Source organism: Vanessa tameamea, chromosome 8, assembly GCF_037043105.1.
Source record: "Vanessa tameamea isolate UH-Manoa-2023 chromosome 8, ilVanTame1 primary haplotype, whole genome shotgun sequence".
In the NCBI taxonomy this organism is placed as follows: domain Eukaryota; kingdom Metazoa; phylum Arthropoda; class Insecta; order Lepidoptera; family Nymphalidae; genus Vanessa; species Vanessa tameamea.
Genome location: NC_087316.1, coordinates 1,495,629 through 1,519,162, shown reverse-complemented (window position 1 = coordinate 1,519,162; position 23,534 = coordinate 1,495,629). Strand labels below are relative to the sequence as shown.

The window sequence follows — 23,534 nt, the reverse complement described above, 5'->3', positions numbered from 1 at the left end:
ATTTAAAGTAATAATATTATTTTTATACCAGCAGTCGAGCCGATCCAGAACGTTTTGAATGATCGTTATCTTTATGTATCTTCATAGTGATTTTACATTATCGTTACGTTATATTAAAAAATTGTAAATATTTGTTCAATCAAGAAAGATATAATTATTAATTCAATTATTTTTTCGTAAATTTAAAAGGATTTAAGTCATACTTTTTAAGTACGGATTATTGTTATAAAAAACATTAGTCCAAGGTTTTTTACGTACATATAAATAAGGTGTCAATGGGTTTGACCGAACGGGAAATAGCCATACGTCCAGTTATTTCCGTCCGTCTCCGATCGGCGGCGACCTTCGATCGAACGCAGCATCCACCCTCTCATCTTGCCATACTTCGCGAGTGCAAACTACTTTCGTCCTTATGTAGTTTTGATAACGATTCTAATGGTGTAACATTTCGATAATTTAACGTCATTATTCGATTCTATTACAGCGGAGACAATCCAAGGATCTGGACACTAGTTTAAATATAAGGCGAACAGGTGTTATTAACGCAACATCAAGAGACATTAAGGATTAAATTTAGGAGTTAATGTAAATAAGACTGACAACTGACAATTGTTTACACTTATTTATATAAAATAGTTAGGTAAATGGGCCACTTAATGGTAAGTGGTCACCACTCATGCCGGACATTGGTGTAATAAGAAATTTTAGTGAAAGTATTATGATCTTCTTAGGAGAACACTGAGTTCGTTTCTTGTTTATATCTCTAGTAAAGACTATTTTCGTTAAAAATCGCTTTCCACGTTTTTTTTTCTAGTGATCAAAATTGCTTGACAGGCTTGCTTGCTTAAATACTGATAGTCAATAGGCTAACCAAAACCAAAACATTGTAACGTGTATAACACCGTACATTGATTTTTTTTAATACTAATATTTTATAAGATAATATTTGTTTGTTTGGTTGTAAGGGGTTTTAGTTACTATTGAATCAAGTCCCTTTTTTTTTATTCATCGATATTAATCTACATTATTCATGATTGATACAGGGTATAAATTATATCATATAATTTTCATTATCAATTAATTTCAACCGTGAGAAACCGGGGCGTGTCACTAGTGACTAATATTATAAATGCGAAAGTGACTGTTCATTTATATTTACACTTTCACAACTTGACTACTCGACCGATCGCCATGATTAACGTTGCCAGGGGAACACAATAGGACATAGGGCATCTAACACACCTTTCCCCTCCCTAAAACACGGTCAAAATCGCGGGCTCAAACTAGATCATACACTTTAGTTCAAACCTCTTCAACCACATATCTAGTTATACAAAAATAAACAACGCTATTGTTACCATAGTTTTAAGATTAACAAGATTTTTATACGGAAAAGTATTATATTAAGTTAATATTTAAAAGCATAGTATTATTAAATATAAAACAGAATGTTAGGGCGGCGAGGGTAAAAATGTCACAGAACATCGCGAGTCGATACTGCGTCCTTGCCCACCCTTGTATCCATCCCCTTATAAGCAGAAGTGGGTTAACAGAAGAGCGAGATATTTATCGTCGGCGAATACTTGTATTTTCGGTCCGATTATATTCGAAAAATATTGACTTTATCCTTAAAAATATATCATCAGTATATAAAATATACATTATATAGTTAAAATTGCACTGTTTATTATTTTAATATACTGTCAAAAAAATCGATTCAATACCAAATCAAATGACGAGTACCTTGCTTTATTAATTTTAAGCAAATTTTATAATTCACATTTCTCCTATGATTATAAATAATAAAAGGCGTGGTTCAAGATGTCTGCAAATCGTATGCTATCCCTTCCATTGCGATACCATCCAAAAATGTCGCCATATACTTAAATTGCACATCAATATGTGTCTTTATATATAACGGAAGGCATCAAATCAAGACGTTTACGTATGAATTTTGTTAAAAAAATATTATTCCATATATATTTTATTATAGCCACAAGAGGACAAAATACGTATATTTGCCATCGAAATGAACCGATATCATTGGTCGAGAGCATAAATAATAATCATTGAGGATTTGCGAAAAACCTGCGTTTTGAATGCCGAAGAAGCTGTTATCGAAAAGTGTATTACAAATAAAAACATATTAAACAAAAATAAGTTTTTAGTAAAAGAGGATATAACCGTTTCTAAGAGATCGTCTACAAAGTAAAACTATATCAGTATTATATCACAAGTCTGATTATAATTATTTCATACAAAGTTTTACCAGCGATACGAGTATGATAAAGCTACTTCCGATTAGCGCTTCGGCCTTCTATAGAGCCGCGTGGCGCTTCTGTTCACGTAATATCGTTAAGCCTCGTTGCCACCTAGGTGTGACATTACGCAACCACTCGCTCGAATAACGCCTTCCTGGTTTACATGCTTATGTAGAATAAATTATAATTAGATAATAACACTAAACAAATTAATTAAATAACAATGTAACTCGACTCATAAAAATGTATTAATATTACATATCATCAAATTGTATTCATTATTAAGATATTGCTTTCGATGACTATATAGAAGCTCAGTACAAAGATAATATACTAATTTCTACCCGCTTGTGGAGTGCATTACTTATGTACCCGTGACACCGTGTATGAAAGATTACACAATGATCGGTTAGTACCAACCAAACGTACTTTCACATTTATGATATTAGTTAGGATTTTATTAAAATAATAATCTATCTCCTTACAAATATAAAAAAAAAAATCTACAATATCTAAGAACATACTGCCAACATATGTGAAAGAACTACATATATCTTTATACATATATAATTGACTTATTATCATATGAAAGAAAACACGTTTGTAAACAAATTGCATCTTTTGCAAAGTTAGCGTTAGTATGCGTTAAATTTAACAATGAAATAAAATTATTTCAAAAGAATACTGTAATACGATTTCGTACAGCTATATTTTATCCGAATTCAAAGAAAGAATATCTATCAATTCAATCAATATTTCAGTTTGGTAACATTTAAATTAGCAGTCACTTATTTCTATATTCATTTTTTTTTATACCGATGACGTTATGTTACAGGTTCAATCCTGTAACATATCAATTGAATACAAATTATCAGAATAGATATAACCTAGAAAAACCGACGAGAGACTGAGCAGTTACACTTTTTCGTAATAGAAATAAATAGTAAAAAAAAAAAAAAATTACCTATTTTAAGTCTTGTTATGTAGTATAAATATTTATACTAGTATTTGATGCAATAATTTAATTGCATTGCCTTTAAATTATTATTCATATTTTACAGAATCATCGCGATACAGTTTAATCTCAGATGTTCTAAGCTGTGGTCAGCTTCCGAATGCTGTTGCTCCTGAGCTAAATGAGTACGCAAGGTTAAAATAATTGACGATCACGGTCACTAACGGCCGATACTGTAAATTCTACACAAGGAAATTTTTAATTACATGCAATTAATAAAACGAAACGTTAAATAAATTAGAATTATTACATTACACATTATTAATGTAAATTCCATATTGAGTGTAAAAAAAAAATTATATGCAAAAAAATTCTGCTGTATTGTAAGAATATGATAATTGTTTGGAAAATCGTCTGTGCTTTAGTTATAGGGTGGTTAATTCTTTCATCAGGGTAGCATGCGAAAGCGACCCGTGGCGCCCGCTGAAGATACGGAGATTTTTAGTGGGTATTCTGATGTACTTGGGCGCCTGGAAGACACGCGTGCAGCATTTTTCGCGAGATAAAAAAAGGCTTAATTCAGATTTTCAGAAAAATCCAAACGAACTGCGCAATAAACTCCAAACTTATATTAGAAGAGGTTTTAATGGTCAGAAATGAAAGATTTATGGGTCATTACGTTAAACAAGAATACAAATTTTAAGGTTGATTATAAAACAATCTTAGTACGTTTGCAGCGCACAATACGGTCGTTATCAAATATAAATAACAAAGAAAATCCTTGTGAATTTCAGAGAAAAGCTCGAGAGGCGTCACCGTCACAATGGGCACCGACCAAAATAAGGACCGTTTATGTAGATTTATGTCACGTTCTATTTTAGGAATCGGTCGCTTGAACTTGCACGCCGTTGCTGCGCCCGCGCCGCCGGTATGGCCGGTATCGTTTAAATAAATAAACGAGGAGGAAAACGTTACTATATAGAATTTCGCACGATAACAATGACTTATCTATGTATAATAAACTTGTAACCCCTACTTTCCGTTTGCATACGGTAAAGTGAACGTTTTTGGGCAATGGTATACGCTTATATAATAAGATACCGGGAAATGTAACCAATTTACCATTTACGAAATGTAAAAAGTTTATTAAGACTAAATTAATAAATAAGTCTTATTATTCATTAAAAGAGTACTTTATAGAAAAAAACGCCTGGATTTAGGCTCGGGTTCCATCACAGGACACTAATTATTGTAAAAAAACAGCATTGTTAATCTGTTTAATTGAAAAGAGCAACTATGCTAGTTTCTTGCCGTTTCTTCTCGCTGGAGGCTGCTTTCCGAAACGGTGGTAGTATTTTAATATTGACGATTCAAAAACGCTTCGTTGTGAAGTTTACTTGAATAAACTTGATTTGATTTGATTTATCGTTCGTCAATATTTATTTATTTCAGCTAAAGACGGATTTTATCTCTCATGATGAAATATTATAATAAGGAATCGATAGTTAGCGAACAATGTTGAAACGAAAAAAATATATCAGATGAAGAAGATTGCGAATAAATGTCACTTGATGCACAACTGCAACTATACCAAGTGTATAACAACAATGTGCAACTAGCACATTTATATATTTTTTAAATTTCATAACACCGTTTTAATATAAACACAACAACCTTGAATATATTATTTCTGGTCTATTTATAATTATTGAATAAGATGTTTTCAATTACATATAAATTGTTATTTTTTACTTTCCTTATAAATATATTTGCTATTTGTTGTAATAAACTTATTTATATACCTATAACCGTCGAATAAAATAGTAATAAAAAAAAGAAATTAACCCGTTACATAGTATTACATATGCACTAAACGTTACTATCACATATATTAAAACACGTTGATTGTCCGTCGGTTTAATACATACATCTTCGCAGTTCGAACGTCCAACGGATACACCAGCACGACTGTACAATGTACATACATCCGTGGACGTATCGTGTCTTCGAGCAATTAACAATCTTTAGTATTGCTCAACACATTGTCGATTTGAAGTTTCTAGTCATTACGGTAACTGTATAATACTCGACCACAGAGTAAATGAGTTGGCGAACTGTTCAAACGAATTGCGGAAAATCAATCGCACTTTATGGGCTGTGCGATATTATGAAAGTAAAATGATTTGGGTGAAAAGTTACATGTATCTTATGGAAAAGGTACGATACATATATTCATTATAATAAGTACATAACCATAAACATAATCAGCCTGTAAATTTCCCACTGCTGGGCTAAGGCCTCCTCTCCCGTTGAGGAGAAGGTATGGAGCATGTTCCACCACGCTGCTCCAATGCGGGTTGGTGGAATACATATGTGGCAGAATTTCGTTGAAATTAGACACATGCAGGTTTCCTCACGATGTTTTCCTTCACCGCCGAGCACGAGATGAATTATAAACAAATTAAGCACATGTAAATTCAGTGGTGCCTGCCTGGGTTTGAACCCGAAATCATCGGTTAAGATGCACGCGTTCTAACCACTGGGCCATCTCGGCTCTATAATAATAAGTATTCATTATATTTTTTAAACATACAACACAAGAGCATCCGAGCTCATGGGTCGCCTGATGGTACGTAATTGACCTATAAACATTAAGTATTCCTTAAACCGTCGATCATGGGCACTAAAATGTAACATCTCTTCGAACGAAATCATAATATAACCACAGATACTGTCATCTACTATTATTATTATCTGTTTATTAAAACATAGCAACAGGCCATCGTATTGGATCACATCAGTTTGTCACTCGTAAAAATAAATCAACGTGCGTCGTGTGTCGTTCACTTTCGAAACATATCACAAAGTATTCCCCGCTAACTTTATCAAGACCACCTGTTGCACTTGAAGCGAAGTCGTTCGCGACTAGCCTTCGACAGGCACCGCCTCAAACTTTTCTTGACACCTAGCCAACACTTTTACTTTGATACTTCTTCGTTTCAATAGCTACAATTTTATGAGCTTTTTGTTGTTACCGTGCCGTGGGAGGGTTTAATGTCATTTTTCCTTATTCGGTCGATACACTTTGAATTGACACGAGCCTTTCACGCTGAAGATGAATAATCGATTTCTTATAGCTCTATAATTAATAATATTTCTTAATTGTAATTCATTTTCGATATTTTTACTGTTTTTAACTGACAAATAGTTATCATTTCACCTTACTTCTCGTTTCAAGCGATCATGTCTACAAGTTAAAAGTACACTGTATACGTAATTTATGATATTAATTAGTCGCTCAAGTTTTCCCGGTCCCCGTTACTCGAGCCTCGAGAAGGAATGACGTCGCACGATCTTAATCTTTCGCGTAATTGTTACCGATGATACAACATCTCCCGGAGGCTTGTTAAACGAGCTGTTAAGTTCAGACATTAAACTGCTAGCGCGCCAAAACATGATTACTTACTGTAAGTACTACACTTGTAGCGCTAAAAATCATTTATTTTTAAGCTTATTAATTTATCTTATGTAAACATTTGTAAAAAAATCACGCCCAAATATTTGGACGAATTCTAAACGAATTTTGATTACTTAGTATTTTTTTGAATTATTATTAATTAAAAATATTACTAGTTGAATTATGATTGAACAAAGTAGGCGTGTTATTGTATGTAAGAATATAATATAGTCACGATTGGCAGAAACTAAAGTACCTAGATATATTACGTCTTATAATCAGTAAAATAACACGTAAAATACTCACGGCTGGCGATAAGTTCGGGTGCGACAAGTCCGTTGAGGTCCGGCTCCTCGCCGTACCAGAAGATCCATAGCTCCTTCGAAGCTCGTAGGGAGAGCGGTGGCGGCGCGGCCATGCCGATGTCGATGTCGAGAGGCTGCGGGGCCGGCACGCGCCGCCACACGCACAGGATGTCGCCGGCGAGGCAGCGCGCGTAGCTGCTGATGACAGGGTCGGCGAGCGGCGCGGCGCCCTCCTCGCCCTCGGCGCCGCCGCTCGACTCCCCCCACACTAGTTTACGCCATTTTATGCCATACAGCTCCGTCTGGAACAAATTGAATCCGTTCAGCGAAAATATCACAATTTAATAATATTATGCCGAAATTATATTCGTATCAGATAATTCAACTTGATAATGTTAATATACAATGACATTATAGTTCTTATTATTACATGGTATGAAAAGGTATATACTATTGACAACATTGGAGCGTGAAATACAAAATAGCCAATTATTTTCTAAATATAAACAATAATAAAAGCAGTAGCTACTAGATATCATTGAACAGTAACATTATCAAATGTAATAATTGATTGTATAACTTATATGAGTTTTATTTAATTTGAATTAGTTAAATAATATTTATAACGTCGTACTAAACTATTTGTATAAATAAGGTGTAAAATATTTTCTTCCTCATTAATATAATTACCTACCAGTGTTGATTACCTTGCGACTTACGTAAAACAAGTATGTATGAGTAATATATTATTTAAATTGAATAACACCGTTTTCATTCTCGAGTTTACCTATTTTATTTTTTTTCTTAAATCGTGTCACTGGATTTAATCTCAGTTTACAACACTGTTCAGTTTTGAAGCTAAAATATTATAGATTGTATTATTGATTCGAGATCAGCAACATAGTAATGTTGATATGACCTTGCGGATGCGCAAGCGCGTTAATGTTAGCAACAGGTCAATACCCCATGTCCGAAGTCAGGAATCTGACCACAAATAAAAGGATTTAATGAATTGTATGAGCCGTTAAACATATTTCAAATATATAATAAAAATATATTATAATCATCACAACCATAATTATAATAAGTAGGTCTATCATCTTTAAAAGACTTTTTCATACTGATAACGGTGTCTGTGTATTAAAAAAAGTAATAAATAAAAAATATAGTACGAAGGTCAAAAGGCGAATCAGACGTTTTGTTGCTATACTGAAGGTGTTAAATATTAATAGCCGCAGCTAAGAGGGTCAACGGACTTCTTGCCGACATAGCCATCTGCAGCGGAAGGGCTCCACGCACCTGGCAGACGCGCGTGGGGTCGCATCGAACGACTTCCATGAAGGGGACTTGGGTTTCTTTTCGAGTAGACGTTCAGTTTGAAACGAATCCATAATGAATTAGATCGTACCAAATGATATATATTGATCGAGTACTTATATTTGGTTCATCTTAATGTTGCCTTCGTTCCACATTGCGCATAATCACGTCGATCGGCATGCGTGTGTGCATTCTTTCACATAAGTGAAAGAATGCACAGACGCATGCCGATCGCCGTTTCGGTGGACGTCGGAGACCGGCCGCTTTCTAACGCCCGATGCGCTCGCGCGGGACCAACTCACTTTCTATCGTATGACGTGACCACGCATCAGTATCAACATCGCCATGGGATGTTTAAAAATCGATCAATGATTTTTTTTTAAACTGAAATACGAATTTTTAAATGTAAACTAATATGAAACTATGAAAGCTGTAACAGCTAATCACTAAAAGAGCAAAATCTTCAACAAATGTCTTCCCTAGGCGCTAATGTCTTTCCGATACTCGTACAAAGGGGTCAATAGATTACAATGGTAATTCAAAGGCTACATCAAAGCGAACGTAGCGGCGAGGCTGATATTAAGCAAAAATATTCGTCGACAAAGCTCTCAACTCGTAAAACGAAACTTTGTCAGAAAATCTGCGGTTATTTGAATTTAAAATGCGAAGCGAACGACGTCGTCTGACGGACTCACCGACCTGGGCGATAACGCCCGGTTGAAGCCGTTGAAAGGCAGGGAGTTTCCTGGGAAATTTCCACCATGACCGGATCTAAAGTCAACTTAAGTAACTTGATGCAACTTTATGAAATTAAAACAAAAATAAGGGCAGGAACTTGGTACTTCGGTAAGAACATTGTTCATAAAGTACGAAACATTAAACATAAGTAAATGAAAATTACTTAATACCCTTTGGAATGTTTTCTCGGCATATTATCCAGCCCAACAGGCTTAAAAATGACCCCGTTTCAATGGTCTGTAGGACACATTTTAGGTTTCTTAAAGTTTTAGTGTTTCGTTTCCAATTTACTTTTACTTTGTCGGTTTGAGCTGTTTGTATTGGTAATGGATATTATATGTAGTTTTGTGTGAGACATTGTTTTAGAAACGAGTAATAACACTCAATACAATTGTTGTCCTTAGCTAGAACTTGGCTTTATCTAATCGAGAAACTACCGGAACCATAAAATATGTACAATTAAATAAACAGTTGACTGTAAACAATGTAGGTCCGTAAAGCGAGCATAACCGAGAACGGAAAAAACTGCATGTCCAAAAAAGTCGAACACCGCTAGCCGAGAGCGAGAAGGGTTTACTACGTACGAGCGGGACGGAGCGTCGCGAAAGTGAGAGGAGGCGAACACGGCGCGGCAACACCGCGCTTACGTTACTTGCGGGGTAAACAATCGAGGATGATGTGACGGCGACAGAGACGTGCGCGTGCGCTCGCCCCCGGCCCTGCACTTCGCTACTGCATTTTTCTTCTGTGACGTCACAACTCTCTAGGGGGTCGGTTTTGATTTTTTTTTGATAATATATTATTTTAACATATTTTTTAAGTGATTTTTATACCTACATATATTTAAATAATAACCTAAATTCAAAAAATATTTTTTTTATTATTACATTTTTGTACGTACTTACTGAATGTATTTCCTTTTACGTAAATTTATACAGATTGCATTTACAACATTGAGACATTTGAGACATACGACAGCGAAACGTGTTATTTAACCGAACCGACGTCAGATAAGTTAGGAATTAATAAATAGTGCCCAGACTTAGAAGTACACATACTGTATTTAGTATATAGCATTCTGTCTTTAGTAGACGCTAGCTTTAAAATACCTTTATAACTAAGAAATCTTTTTAAATTTTTTAGCGAAATTAAATTCAGAGAACAATTGCAGCAAAAAGTTTAAAAAGGGTATGGTAGGCATAAATATGTAAATGCATACGAGGTATAAATACTTTCTTTAAATATCAGCATATTTCATCGTTTTAGATGTTATAGCACAATTTGTTCCAAAAATTTGAATACAGCAACAATTTCACAAAATCGATACCTTTACATTTTTCCGACCGAGCTCGGTGACACGGTGCGTGACATGATCGCCTCATGTCGGCTACTTCCGCGAACATCATTACTATGGATTGCGCGTTTCATTTCACTATAAGGTTCTAGTCTAAGCAACGAACGAATCTAACATCTGCTCCTTTGCGATAACGGTCATAATCGTCCGTGATTTATAACGATCCAGTCCGCCAATGGCGTAGGTAAGTGCCGAGTTACTGTTACCATGCGATGACTTTGGAGCGATGTACATATTCCGTAAATCAATAATCAAGATAAGACATGTAGACATGTTGCAATTATAATTGTTTACATTATAAAACATGTAATCGTTATTGAATTTTATTGTAGTGATTGAATAATATAATTAAAAAAAATATATGTGAAATAATACAATAAGGACGTATAAGCCTTTGTTATTTCGTAATTTGTTCCTTATATCATATAAGATCATAAATAATTTAGAAAATTAACCCAATTTATGTATATAAAACTTACGACCCTAGAATAAAATATAGGGAATGTTAATTAACATATGAGTTGCACCGACCTACTTAGACTTACTATACATACAACTCTTACAGGCTTACTTATAAAATAGTAAAGTCAAATAAACGATTCAAAAAGCGAAGCAACATTTCATTTTAAAGAAGTAAAATTTTAAAAAATCGAATTAAATTTATTATTAGAATAAATATATACACATTATAACGAAACATGAGCTGTCTAAAACAGATGTAATTAATTTATTTAAGCTCGTTTAATACTTTATTACAATAAAAGTTCACCTATTAATTTATCTGACCTCGATCAACCCTTAAATCTAATGGTCGGTTTAACTTTTAAGAGTTACAATCGTACATTTCCCACAGCTATATCGAACGATATAATATGAAACTGAACCTTCACGTCATACATGTAGAGTTCATTTTATGAAGTTACGTTTTTGCACGTGGAGTGAATATAATGTAGCCGTACTGTAAACAGGAGTCAAACAGATTCTTCCGACAACTAGAACCATGTTACCGGGGGCGTGTAGGCGGTAACGACTCGCCACTTACAACTACCTCACTCCCTCTTTGTCATTCAAATAAGAACGAGCGGGAGCGAGACGGGAACAAAGCGGTTACAATACTGAAGTATATGGTTATCTGCGCCAATATTAAAATGATAAAACAATTACCTCTGACCCGAGAGATTTAGATAATAGACCACATTTGTAATATCTAAGTCATTTTTTATTGATTCATTTAATTTGTATACAATATTATAGTTACAAGTAAATAAAACCGTCAAATTAACGTGGCCTAATTTGGGTACACTCGATGCGAAAACTCGTTTGAACAGTGGACTGTGCGATTGAATCTTAAAACAATATTTAAAAGAAACAAAGGATTCAAACATGAGTTTAAAATAGAAGGCCTCAATTAAATCCACTGGCAATCCATGCTATTGAAGCGCAAAGTGTGAACAAAATACTAAATTGTTATGCGACGAGCGCGTCGAGAGGCACGCGCCGGTCGGTGAGGTCAGGCTGCGCGGGCGCAGGCAGAGCCGGTACGGTAACGAGTTGTGATGAATACAATAATACTATTATGCGCTGTTCTTTGAGAGGTATTGAAACAACATTGTATATCTGCTACTGATTTAATCAAATTGAACAATAAATAATAGTTACATAATACGTTTATAGAAAGGTGAACTACTAACGAATCTTAAGATCTTGAATTAATGTTTTAAATAAAATCGAGTACCTACTTTGAAAACAATTTATACTAATAAAATGTAAATATATGTAGACCGTTGTATTTAAAATAAAGATATAGTATAATAATATACATAACTAATAAACTTAAACGAAACAACGGATAAAATTAATATTCAAGAAAGATTTCATCTCATAGAGATTACACTTTTATAAATATTTATAGACTATATTGACGAGATAAACAAATTTATTGGTATCTTTCTTAAAGATTTAAAAGCACGGACGGTGACAGCAACTGACATGTTGTATTTAGATTACGAGTTCTCTCAATGTATCTATTGTTCGCACGCTTTTGCAATGCCGTAATCGAGTAGAAATAATAACTCAACAATCGCTCCATCGGCCATTGAACTGCGACTGCGATTAAAGCTTTAATTCAAACAAAGTCCAAAAAATTGCTTAAAAAAAAAACACTACCCCCAATTCGGAAATGAGAATGCCTTGAGAAAAACCGTCGAAATACTCATCGCGTTTTATTGTCACATGTTATCATTTTACAAGTTTTCAATAAAATAACCATTGTAAACATCCTTATGTTTTTAAAAATTAAAGTGTCAATTGTCACAGCACAATTACACGTTATACTTCACAGAAAGTATCTACCTTACGTAATATTCATTTAAAACAAATCTCTCGTTCTACTCGAGTATACTTATGGTCGTATTTTCAAAGAACGTTGAAGCATTTCAGACGAGACAAGCTCGACGTAAAAATGGAGAAAAAGTAAGGATGAACCGGAGAAAATTACACCCTGAGCAAGGGTGAAGGGTATACAGGTAGGCTGCACTACAGTGTGCTATCCAGCTAACGGTAAAAACAGGCGCGCGCGTCCGCGGTCAACGAACCTTAAGACAGCGTACATCTAGAATTTTGAGGATTTGCCCTAGTTTTTTTTATACTTAGTATTACATAATACGCATGTTCGGTGATAATGCTGCGAACATTGTTTATATAATATTATATTCCGTGTTTACTGCGTTTGATATTTGTCTTATAGTCTATGATGAGATGACAAAAGTTCGGGCATTTCATACCAGGCAACAATCTAACTTTCTTATAACATTCTTAATATAATAGCAATAACTAAATGGGTTACTTGGGTAAAACTCACAAAAAATAAGTCAGACTAATGTTAGTTATAACATAAAATGTTATTAAAAAAAATCGCAACCGGTGCGCAAAATATTATAAGGTATTTAAAGAAAAACAACTTATGCCCCTAGTAGCCGGCTATTATTTATATAATATACCTAATAAGTGGCTTTAATTACTGCATTAATCTTTAATTATATGCTAGCTTTTAATAAAACTTAACTGTTTTCCAATATATCAAACCTTTTCGTAGAATTTACTCGATAAAAAAGAAAACGTTCGTTGAAAATATATAATCTCATAATATAGTTGCTCTGACAGTGCAGATTCCGATTCGCATACCGCAAAGCTTTTATGAATACAAAGGACTATGAGAGGGATTGTCGCACATGCATACTGGAATAAAAGAGGACGCAGGGAGCTCCATACTCATCAATATTTGACGGTTTTTATGTTGAACAAGAATAAGTTTGAATATTTTTTTACTTATAATTATAATAATGTATTTAGTTTCTATGTAAAGTAAATCTTAAAAAATATTTAAGTAATTGATTCAATTATAGTTCATATTGAAAGAGTTATGAAAAATTACATGGTAAAACAAAGTCTTTTCTCTTTGCCTATATGAGTTTTCGTATATTTATATTATAAAACTGATAAATTTGTCAATTTTGAATATTCTTTTTGCGTTAGCTTGCCGGTTCAAAGATAATGCAGAACTAGTAACATAGCTAGTTAATCATGTTAATTACTTTTAATTACTACGTTTTATATTTCATACGGTCATGTAATTAGCTCGGAAGAAATTTCACCTCACCTTATTAATACGACGTCTATAACAGTCAGGCGAGGAGGACTTGTTTATATAACATTCCAAACATTATATATACCTAATATAAATGAAAAATAATATTACCGATATCGATAGATATAGTATAGTTCAGTGTTATTTTAGGACTGTATCTAGTATGTATGTATATCAAATAAGAAAAATATTAATTCAATTAGTTATCGTTAGGTTATATTTTAAAGAAGCCTTGTTTCTGGACGGAGTGTGGTTGCGGCACTAATTTATTACAATTGGGAAGGTATGAAGTCAAAACGAACCACTTTAATTAGCGAATTATTTAATTTCAGCTTTCTATTAATCGAGAAAATATTCATGTTCTATGTTGTTATTTGTTTAATTTACGCACAACTTCATCTATATTAAAACAATTTATATATTTGTACACAAACATCAATTACAAGAATAAATAAATTGATAGCTTATTATAGCGGAAGAAAATCAAAGTATTGCTGCCGAATCTGGAAATATATATTTCGTATTTATTTTTAAACAAACAACATAGATTTCAATGTCGCGTATTAAAACTTTTCCGAGTGTAGTTTACGAATATTTTCTCAAATAATATTCTACTGAATTAACGTTAATATATAAGTTTATATATTACGGAGTAGTAAAGCATGAATAAAAAAAACGCTCGAAGGCTTGTATATTCTTGTTCACTTGTTCTACTTTGTATGGTGACACGAAAATACATCGTGCACCATTTGGTAAGTGGTACGCGATGAAGTTGTACGCTCATTGGCTATTCACCATCAATAAATAAAATTTTCCTCAAACTTATACTGTTAAGGTTTCCCGCTACACGAGTAGTCTTAAATTACATGTTTAACAGGAAGATTATAATATCATTTATCTTAATAGAGTTATGACTAAAGGAACAGTCAATTGTACCGTGAAAATAAAACAACAGAGTCGACGAATTCATCGAGTGCAATCTTCGGCACTGATCGCAGAAACGAGTTCGCAACTCTGGCTGCAGCCGGTGGGGGGGACCGGGAGGAGGGGCTGCTCGTTGAGTGAAAGCGTTTTAAATTTAATCGCATGCCCTCTGACGCTGCATTCGGCCGAGTTTCCGATGCTATATCAAGAGACCCTTGTTTACAAGCAAACGCATAATATCTCATTGCGCAACGTCAACACCGCTGATTTTACACTTAATTTACAACACGATTCAACCCAGATACATTCTTTATTAATAAGCTCAGCGTTGCGGTATCAATACTTTGTATATTGTCTTTTAACATAATGGTGTCATCGATCACGTTTTCAATTTTCATATTAAAATATATTTCTACTGTATGCGCTCACGATTTAATTTCACGCTTAACATGTGTATTACGTTCTTGGAAAACACGTAAGAGATAAAACTAGATATTTAAGTTACACCAGTTTTCCGTGAATACAGGGTCAAAAGGAAGGGCCAAGGTGTTACGAACATAAAATAATGTAGAAACTTTTGCGTAAAAGTATATAAGCGTAATTTATTTACCGAATAAAAATGCTATAAAGTGTTGTAACTTAAGAAATACTGATTCTATCCTTATTCTTGGGTTATTATCCACCCACTCATAACACTAGCCATTAGTTGAAACAAAATACATAGATGAGTAAATTGGTATATTAGTAATGGCTATTAATACATTGTTTCTTAAGTTCGTGTACTACAATCCGGTACCAATAGATGGCGCAAATTGATTTAATCGCTATACCGAATAGCACAAGCAAGGTATTTGGTAGTTGGAATTATAGCGATATATTTAGTTCACATTTCATATTGATCAATCAAAAGCAATGATAGCATTTCTTATATTTAAACTTTCGTGTATTGCGTTAGATAATTAAAAACCCCATATTCATTAGAAGGGATGTTTTAAAAAATAAATACCATAGCATCTATAATAATGTACGATTAGTTCCATCGTACCTTATCTTTCCTACCTTGGTCTTTATTGAATGAAATATATTATCATAATATATGATACCTCGCAAGGAGTTTAAGGATCATCGACAGTCATCACAGTCGTCCTTGACCTCAATATCTTCCCTCACATAATCATGACACATCACATACCGGGTCAAGGCTCTGATGACTCGGGGAAAACATTCAGTGTTTATATACGGCGCGCTTTCCGTTTCATCTCGTTATTTCATCTCCGTGTGGCATTATTATTTTACGACTGCAAAAGAATGCGTAATGAAAACGAACGCTCAATGATACAGGATCTTGATATTGCAGAGCATTGTGTTGACGAACGATGAATGTCCAATACGGATAGAATACGCGGATATTGATCTAAGTAAGCGGCCTTAAATGTCAATAAAATCGGGATATACTTAACGGCATTTTTTATAAACTTATGTGCTGTCTTCTCCTTTCAAATGTCAAATCAATGATGTTAGAACGAGAGCAACAGTGTTTAACTAAACACTGATTATATTGGATAAGTTTGTAGATATTATTTCTTTTTTACAAATCAACTCGTGTTCTATTTTTAAAGGAAGATGTAAAAGACTGGCTTGCCTTAATCGTACATCTTCTGAGACAATTAAATCGTAGAACTAACAGTTGAGCAGTGTAGACACGGGTCCTTATGAAGAGATACTTCGCCTGCCAATGTCATACTTAGAGGCCGTTAATTTACTATAAGTATATTTTAAAAATAAATATATTTCAATGCACATTGAAAATTACACAAGATTGAAACTGGTTGGAATACAACCGTAATGAAATACGAATGTACCGATCAAAATCAAGATACGCATTTAATTTTTCTAAAAAGTGCCAGTAACATCTTAATTGAGCTTACGTTTACAAAAAAATTATGATTGTTTTGTTATGAACCACGTTATTCAATAAGTAGTTTATTCATATTTATTTCAATGAGTTAAAGTTCAAAAAATATTTTATCAATAAAATAATTACTTATAAAGTTTTTAAAGTTTGATCAAACAGGAATAGGTATTGCATAAATAATTGATTGTCTTCAAAAGTTAAAATTGTTTGACCAGTAAATTTGTAATGGAAGTAGTTTTGTAATTGATGTAATTGTTAACCCTGAACGAGTAATAAGATGTATGTTAATGATTGTTTTAAAGTGACAATTAATGCTGGTAGATTAGCTAGAGTGCGACGGTGCGGGCTGCTTCGTCGCGGCCGACGATATGTAGGTCAAGATAAGAGAGTAGCCCGCTAGCACCGCTAGCACCGCTCACATTACGCCGAGTTGCTCGCTGGACGACGGTCACTCAGAGGCAATTATAATACGTGCTAAATACTTCAAATTATTTTTATTAATAGCTACTCCGATAGCGGCTATTCGCTCTGGTATTGTCACATAAGTATTATAAAGATATAAATGACTATCCCATGAAGTCTTAATGTGTTAGGGGATAAAAACTTATCAGGCGGTTAAATAACACATACAGACAACCAATATTTCCAAAAAAAAAAAAGTTCTTTATATGGATAACAATGTCAATAATATCAGATATATGTTAACTGATCAAATAAGTTTTATAATAATATACATGTCAATTTGGAACGTTTAAAATACATACAACTCTAGTACAAAACAAACATAAAATTACCGAATGATGTCGTATAAAGCAACGAAGTACAAGTAGTTATAAAACTCAAGGAAAAGTTCTGAGAGCTGAGAGAAAGGATTGTTTTCAATAGGTAAGTCAGGATGCGATCTAGGTGAAGGACGTACTTTACAAAGCTGTTGTTTATCAAGGACGACCTTGCTAGGGAAATCGTATATATGTCGCGAGGTTATTACCAAAACGTTTGTATCACTAGAGATTTTAAAATTGCAAGGATCATAATCTTATCAATCTTCTCTTTAAATGATTGAAATTAAATTTTAATTTCAATGAACACATTCGGCCATATTATGTAATGAATTAACTAAATGAGCTTCAACGTTGGTTTGGTAAACGATCATTGATTGGTCCAATTCTAATGACAATCGCTAGTTTCAAAGAGCCACCTAATCAATACGTGATATTTCACCATATGAGTGTTGCTATTATTTTGACAAAGACAATTTACAAAATAATTATAATGTCGCTGTTTTAACCGTAACCCTAAGACATCAAAAGCGACTCGTTTTTCAGGAAGAAAACTTAGTACCTACAAGTATGAGTATGTGTTATTATATCTCGCGAAGACTAACGCAACGACAGGTCCAGGTAACAGGATTCAATCATTATTTTCTTTACGAAAAATGCTTAATATGTTCTTTGTCACTTAGATAGGAATTTACTTTAATAAGGAATTAGCATAAGTGTAATTAATTTAGAAAATGGTACCACGGAATCAGTTGAAATAATATCGTTGGCTTAGATTAGACTTATGAATCCCCAAAAGTTTTTCGAACAGTTGACACGATTTGATATCCAATAAATGTACAAATGTGTTTATGTTTCATAAAGTATATTACATTTGACATGCTGCGCCGACCCCAAGTAGAATTGGGATAAGGGCAGGAGGATGAAAGTATATTACATTTAAAACTATACTGAAGGCTTTGTCGTGAAAGAACCGTTTCAGTCAGACCGTAATATAATTTTTGCCGCATCCAAAAAAAACCTCTTAATAATTAGAATTACTAGTTCGTATATCTTTGTTAAGTTCTTTAAATATTACGCAGGTAGTTTTAATAAATTAATTTTAAAAGAAAAACAAACGAATCAGTCTCGAAATCGACACAATTTCATAGTACTACCATATTACAAAATTAGGTGCAATAAATAATGTTTACATAATAAACTAACGTATACCACCTAATTAATATTAATAAATTCTATAAATCGATAAGACGTGATAATGTAGATATATGTATCTTTGAAATGTATCATTGGATGTTTTTATAGATTGTAGTCTTCTGCGTCTGTGTTAAAAATGAGCGTTCCACAGGGATCAATTCTAGGTAGACTTACATCTTTTGTATATGTAATGTATAAATATAATTATATTGCATTATATTGTTTGTTGATGATACATCATTACTTTTAAAAGTTGACAGGAAAAAACACTAAACAATGTCGATGAAAACATTGAACTATTACTTTTACAGAATCGGTTTACAACCAGTAATTTTCTTTTTAAATTACCAACAAAACTAATTGTTTTGTATTTGACAATACGTTGCGCTAATGTCAAATGATAATATATTGTCTTGTACGTGTAATACCTCAGGGGAATGTTTTCTTTCTAAAAAGAAATTATTTTTCAAAAATGAGCATTTCTGATTTTAATTTTGCAGTCTTACAGCTAGATGGTACGATACAACATCGATGTTGATATGAAATCGATTACACGTCTATCGTACAATATGATTGTAAATAGTAAGTACTGAATTTCTTGCCGGTTCTGAGTGGTATCTACATGCCGAACTGATCGTAGATTTATACTTGTAAAAGCCTACTTATATAAAATATAATTGTGATCTTTACAACACATCATAAAAAACTTTCTGTGTTTGTCCATAATCAATAGTAATGTTTGTGTACCTTTTTTGGACTTCGTTTTTATCTAATATGTATTTTGTTTGATTATATAAATATGTTTTGAATATGAAAAATAAAGACATTATAAACTGGTCTATTTATTTCGAAATCATACTCACGTTTTAAAAGAGTAGGATAATTTATAAAATTCTGTATGTTTATATTTAAATAAATTATTTAAAATTTTAAATCCTCGATTAGTTTTCGTATATTATATGAATCACATTGATATTTTTTGTATCTATTACATCAAAGTTATAAATAAATTTATAAATTACCACTTATTTTATTATATCACTGATAGATATTATTAATATTTAATTTAAAAAAAATACCTTATCAATTTTGTTTACGTAATCTATCAATATTTTACATTCACGAAAAAAAAATTGAATACATATATACCTACCACAATTAGAAACGCTTTAAAAAAATTGCCCTAATGGTATATTTATATATTGGAAACGAAATCAGTTAATTTAAATATTATATTTATATATATCCTAAAACCGTTGTTGGGCCGGCAATAAAAAGCTGTCGGCGTCATAAGACGTTGCGATAACAACGCGAAACTATTATCAGTGTGATAAAAATTGACGTGGAGTTGCGGTACTGCGGCGATATCAACATTCCGCGGGTCAACTGTTGTTTTCATACTTATCGCAAATAATGGGAAAAATTAACATAATATACAGGGTTATTGGTAATTCGACGTATTCCCGTTAGGTGATAGGGGTGACTATTTGCGATAATTTTAACCCCCCTATGCATAATGCAAAAGTGAACCATTTTTGAATTATCACGTTTTTTAGATTTTTTCAAAATGAGTCAAAATTGCAACTTCAAAAATTTATTTAAAAAAAAAGTTTCGATTAAAATATACTTTTTTGTTCGGATTTATAAAAACTATAAAGCACTGGATATTTTTCAATACTTAAACAATAATTATCGGTCAAAATTTAAAAATGCGAGACGGAAAACGATATTATTTTTTTCCCTCAAATATGCCTGAAAAACAAAAAAAAATCATTATGAAACTTGTTTAGCAGATTATTTTAAAAACATAATCGTTTAATTAGCTTTCCGAAAATGTATAAAAACTAGGAATTTATTTCAAAGCAACCGAAATAAAATGATCAGAAAGGACGCTGGTGGAAATTCGTATTCGAACATGACCGAATTCGTACTATAGGTCGCTCTTTAAAATTCCCACAAAATTAATTTAAAATAATAACCAATGTAAAAAATCTTACTTATTTACTTAACTTACTTACTTAATACAAATTTAAAATTAAATTTAGATTTATAAACAGTGCAGTAGCTAAGTTACAATTAAGATATTTTGTATTATCATTTTAATCCTGTCTTATCATTTTAATCCTGTGCACGTTATTTGCGAAGAGGATGCTGAAAGAAGGGTTGCTTTCTGTAGATTCATGCTTAATGAGGATTTAGAAGATGCATCTTTTTTTAAAAAATCCTCTGGACCGACAAATTCAAATCTGTATCAAATAAACATTATTGGAGTGAAAAAAGCAATCTAACTATTGCAGCTTACGAAGATTTTTTGACAAAAAAAATGTTTGGCCTATATATATATATATATCAATCAACGTGAGACTATTTACTGTACGAAACTCTAATCCAAAAGTCATTTTTACTAGATATGTATGATATTATTAAGCTAAGTGATGATGTAAAGGATATTTTATAATGAAAGCGCGTATAACGACGACTTGGGAGTGAGGTGGTCTGTGGACTCTAAGGGAGCTGAGCATGAGTTGTATTACAAGACGACGATCTACTCCCCTTTTAAGGAGCAGAAGTTTTTTCCACCACGCTACTCCACTGCAGCTCGCTGGAATACACACGAGACAAAAAGTCCACCTGACACAGGACGTTTTTACTCCACCTTCGAATACGAGATGAATGAAGTCAGTCGTAGTAGTTATATCGTATCTCAGTAATTAAAAAAGAACAATAAAAAAATTGTCAAGCTGTTAAATATGATATGTATATGACAACATTATAGGTACATATGGTAGTTACCATCTAGCATAACTTCCATTTGTTGTATTACAAAGCTAATAATTAATTTGTCTGATCTATTCAAAGAATATACACGATATATGAATAATATTAGACTGTCAAATATCTAAACAAACTCCCGCGTTTAAAAGTATTATAATATATAAATACGATTAATAGAAGCCAAATTAACCTCGTTTTAGATATTCAGATGTGAATAAAATATACTTGTTATTTAAGTGGCAACAAGTTTAACGGTAGTGTGAGCTCTCGTTGATAATGATCGCCACCGTTCCGACTGGAGCCTTGATACCGAGTGATGCGATAGTTTATCAGTGAGCCGACGAGACCGCAACACAACAAAACCACGAAAAATATTATATATTTATGTTATTATTACAATGCATTCGATAAAATTTACTTATGAAATACAATGAGTATAAAAACGAATAACCATACAATGGTTATAGTGAGAATCACAAAAGACAAAACACATATATATATATATATATAATTATATTAAATTACATATACATAACTTTTGAACATTTTACTTTACTTTAACTTTTTAAAATGAATATAAATGTTTTTTGAATACTTTACTTACGATATAGATAGCTATGATCGCATGAGCAACATGCGTTCACTGATAAGCTATCGTTTATCTATTCTATAAGTCATAAACAGTGACAGTGGACGGAATTGTTTACACATCTATCCGCTCTTAGTATTTAAATTTTAATTGCTGACCTTTATAAGGAGCTCGTGTATTATTTTAATACACAAAAAAATAATTAAACTCTATTCCAAACACGAGAAGAAAAGCCAAATAAACAATATTTGACAGCAAATTGTCGCGATATCATTGATTAGTCTATCATATTCATTATGGATTTGCGAAAAAATGGCGTTTTGAACGTCAACAAAACTCTTATCGGAATTTTGGAAGTTAAAGTGGAAATAAGTGGTTAAGTGTAATATTGTTTTATTATAAATAAAGATATATTAATCATTAACTCTTAGTAGTGCACAATATAGCTGAGTTATTAGTAAATCGCATGAAATACGTAAATCTTAGGTTTGTTTATCTTTTTTCCTACTCCCATTGGAATAGTCTATTTCTCTGTTCTATCAATAAGTATATGTAAATATTACTATTCGAAACAATCCCAACATATAAACCTACACTTAAATTCCACACGATGTAGGATGATATACATTTTTAAAACATTCTAACCCTTACGGTTAATAGCGTTCCTGGCTATGAAGCTCGCCACATTCATTGGGTAATTGAAGATGTGCTCGTTTGCATGGAGATAAGGGATGGGTCTGCTGGAGTTCGTCAGATACCATGAATAACTGAGCGGTGAATTTGGACGGTCAATGGACAATAACGCCGCAACGGCGCCAGCGGAAATGAACGCTAAAATATTAAGTCATCGTAATATTCCGAAGAAGGTGGCGAGGTTTGCTTGAATGGATACTTTTTAGAAAATATATATTCATGAGCTTGTTAATAAATATTGAAGGCCTGCCCTGAATATTGCGATTTGTAATATAACTGCAGTGTAATCTTTATAACCGCTTTATATTTCTTTGATTGTATTTATAATCAATATCCAATTACAAAAAAAATCGTATTCAATTTTATATTTAAATTAGATAAAATCTCGTTTAATAATGTAATTATTTTATGAATATAATTTTTTATAGCATTATCGCTGAAAATAGTCGCGATAGGTGGTGGTTTTATAAAATATAGGGAAAATTATATTTTAATTATCATAGTTGTATATTGGCACGGGTGAGATGGCACGCTACAGCTAGGCGGAGGCCACGCTCCAGTCCTCGGTATGGGAAAGTTACGATAACCATTCATAACGCTTGAATGAGCGAAACGCCCGCGCAACTCGA

General features: G+C 32.9%; 1 protein-coding gene across 2 annotated transcripts in view; it reads right to left on the bottom strand.

The window, feature by feature from the left end:
• LOC113396246 (mediator of RNA polymerase II transcription subunit 13) overlaps window positions 1–23,534 on the bottom strand; it is a 60,645-nt gene that overhangs the window by 35,193 nt on the left and 1,918 nt on the right. For both annotated transcript variants that reach the window (XM_064215476.1, XM_026634119.2), the window contains exon 2: window positions 6,980–7,280. In XM_064215476.1, the coding sequence (XP_064071546.1) occupies window positions 6,980–7,280 (301 nt within the window). The remainder of the gene's footprint in view (window positions 1–6,979; window positions 7,281–23,534) is intronic.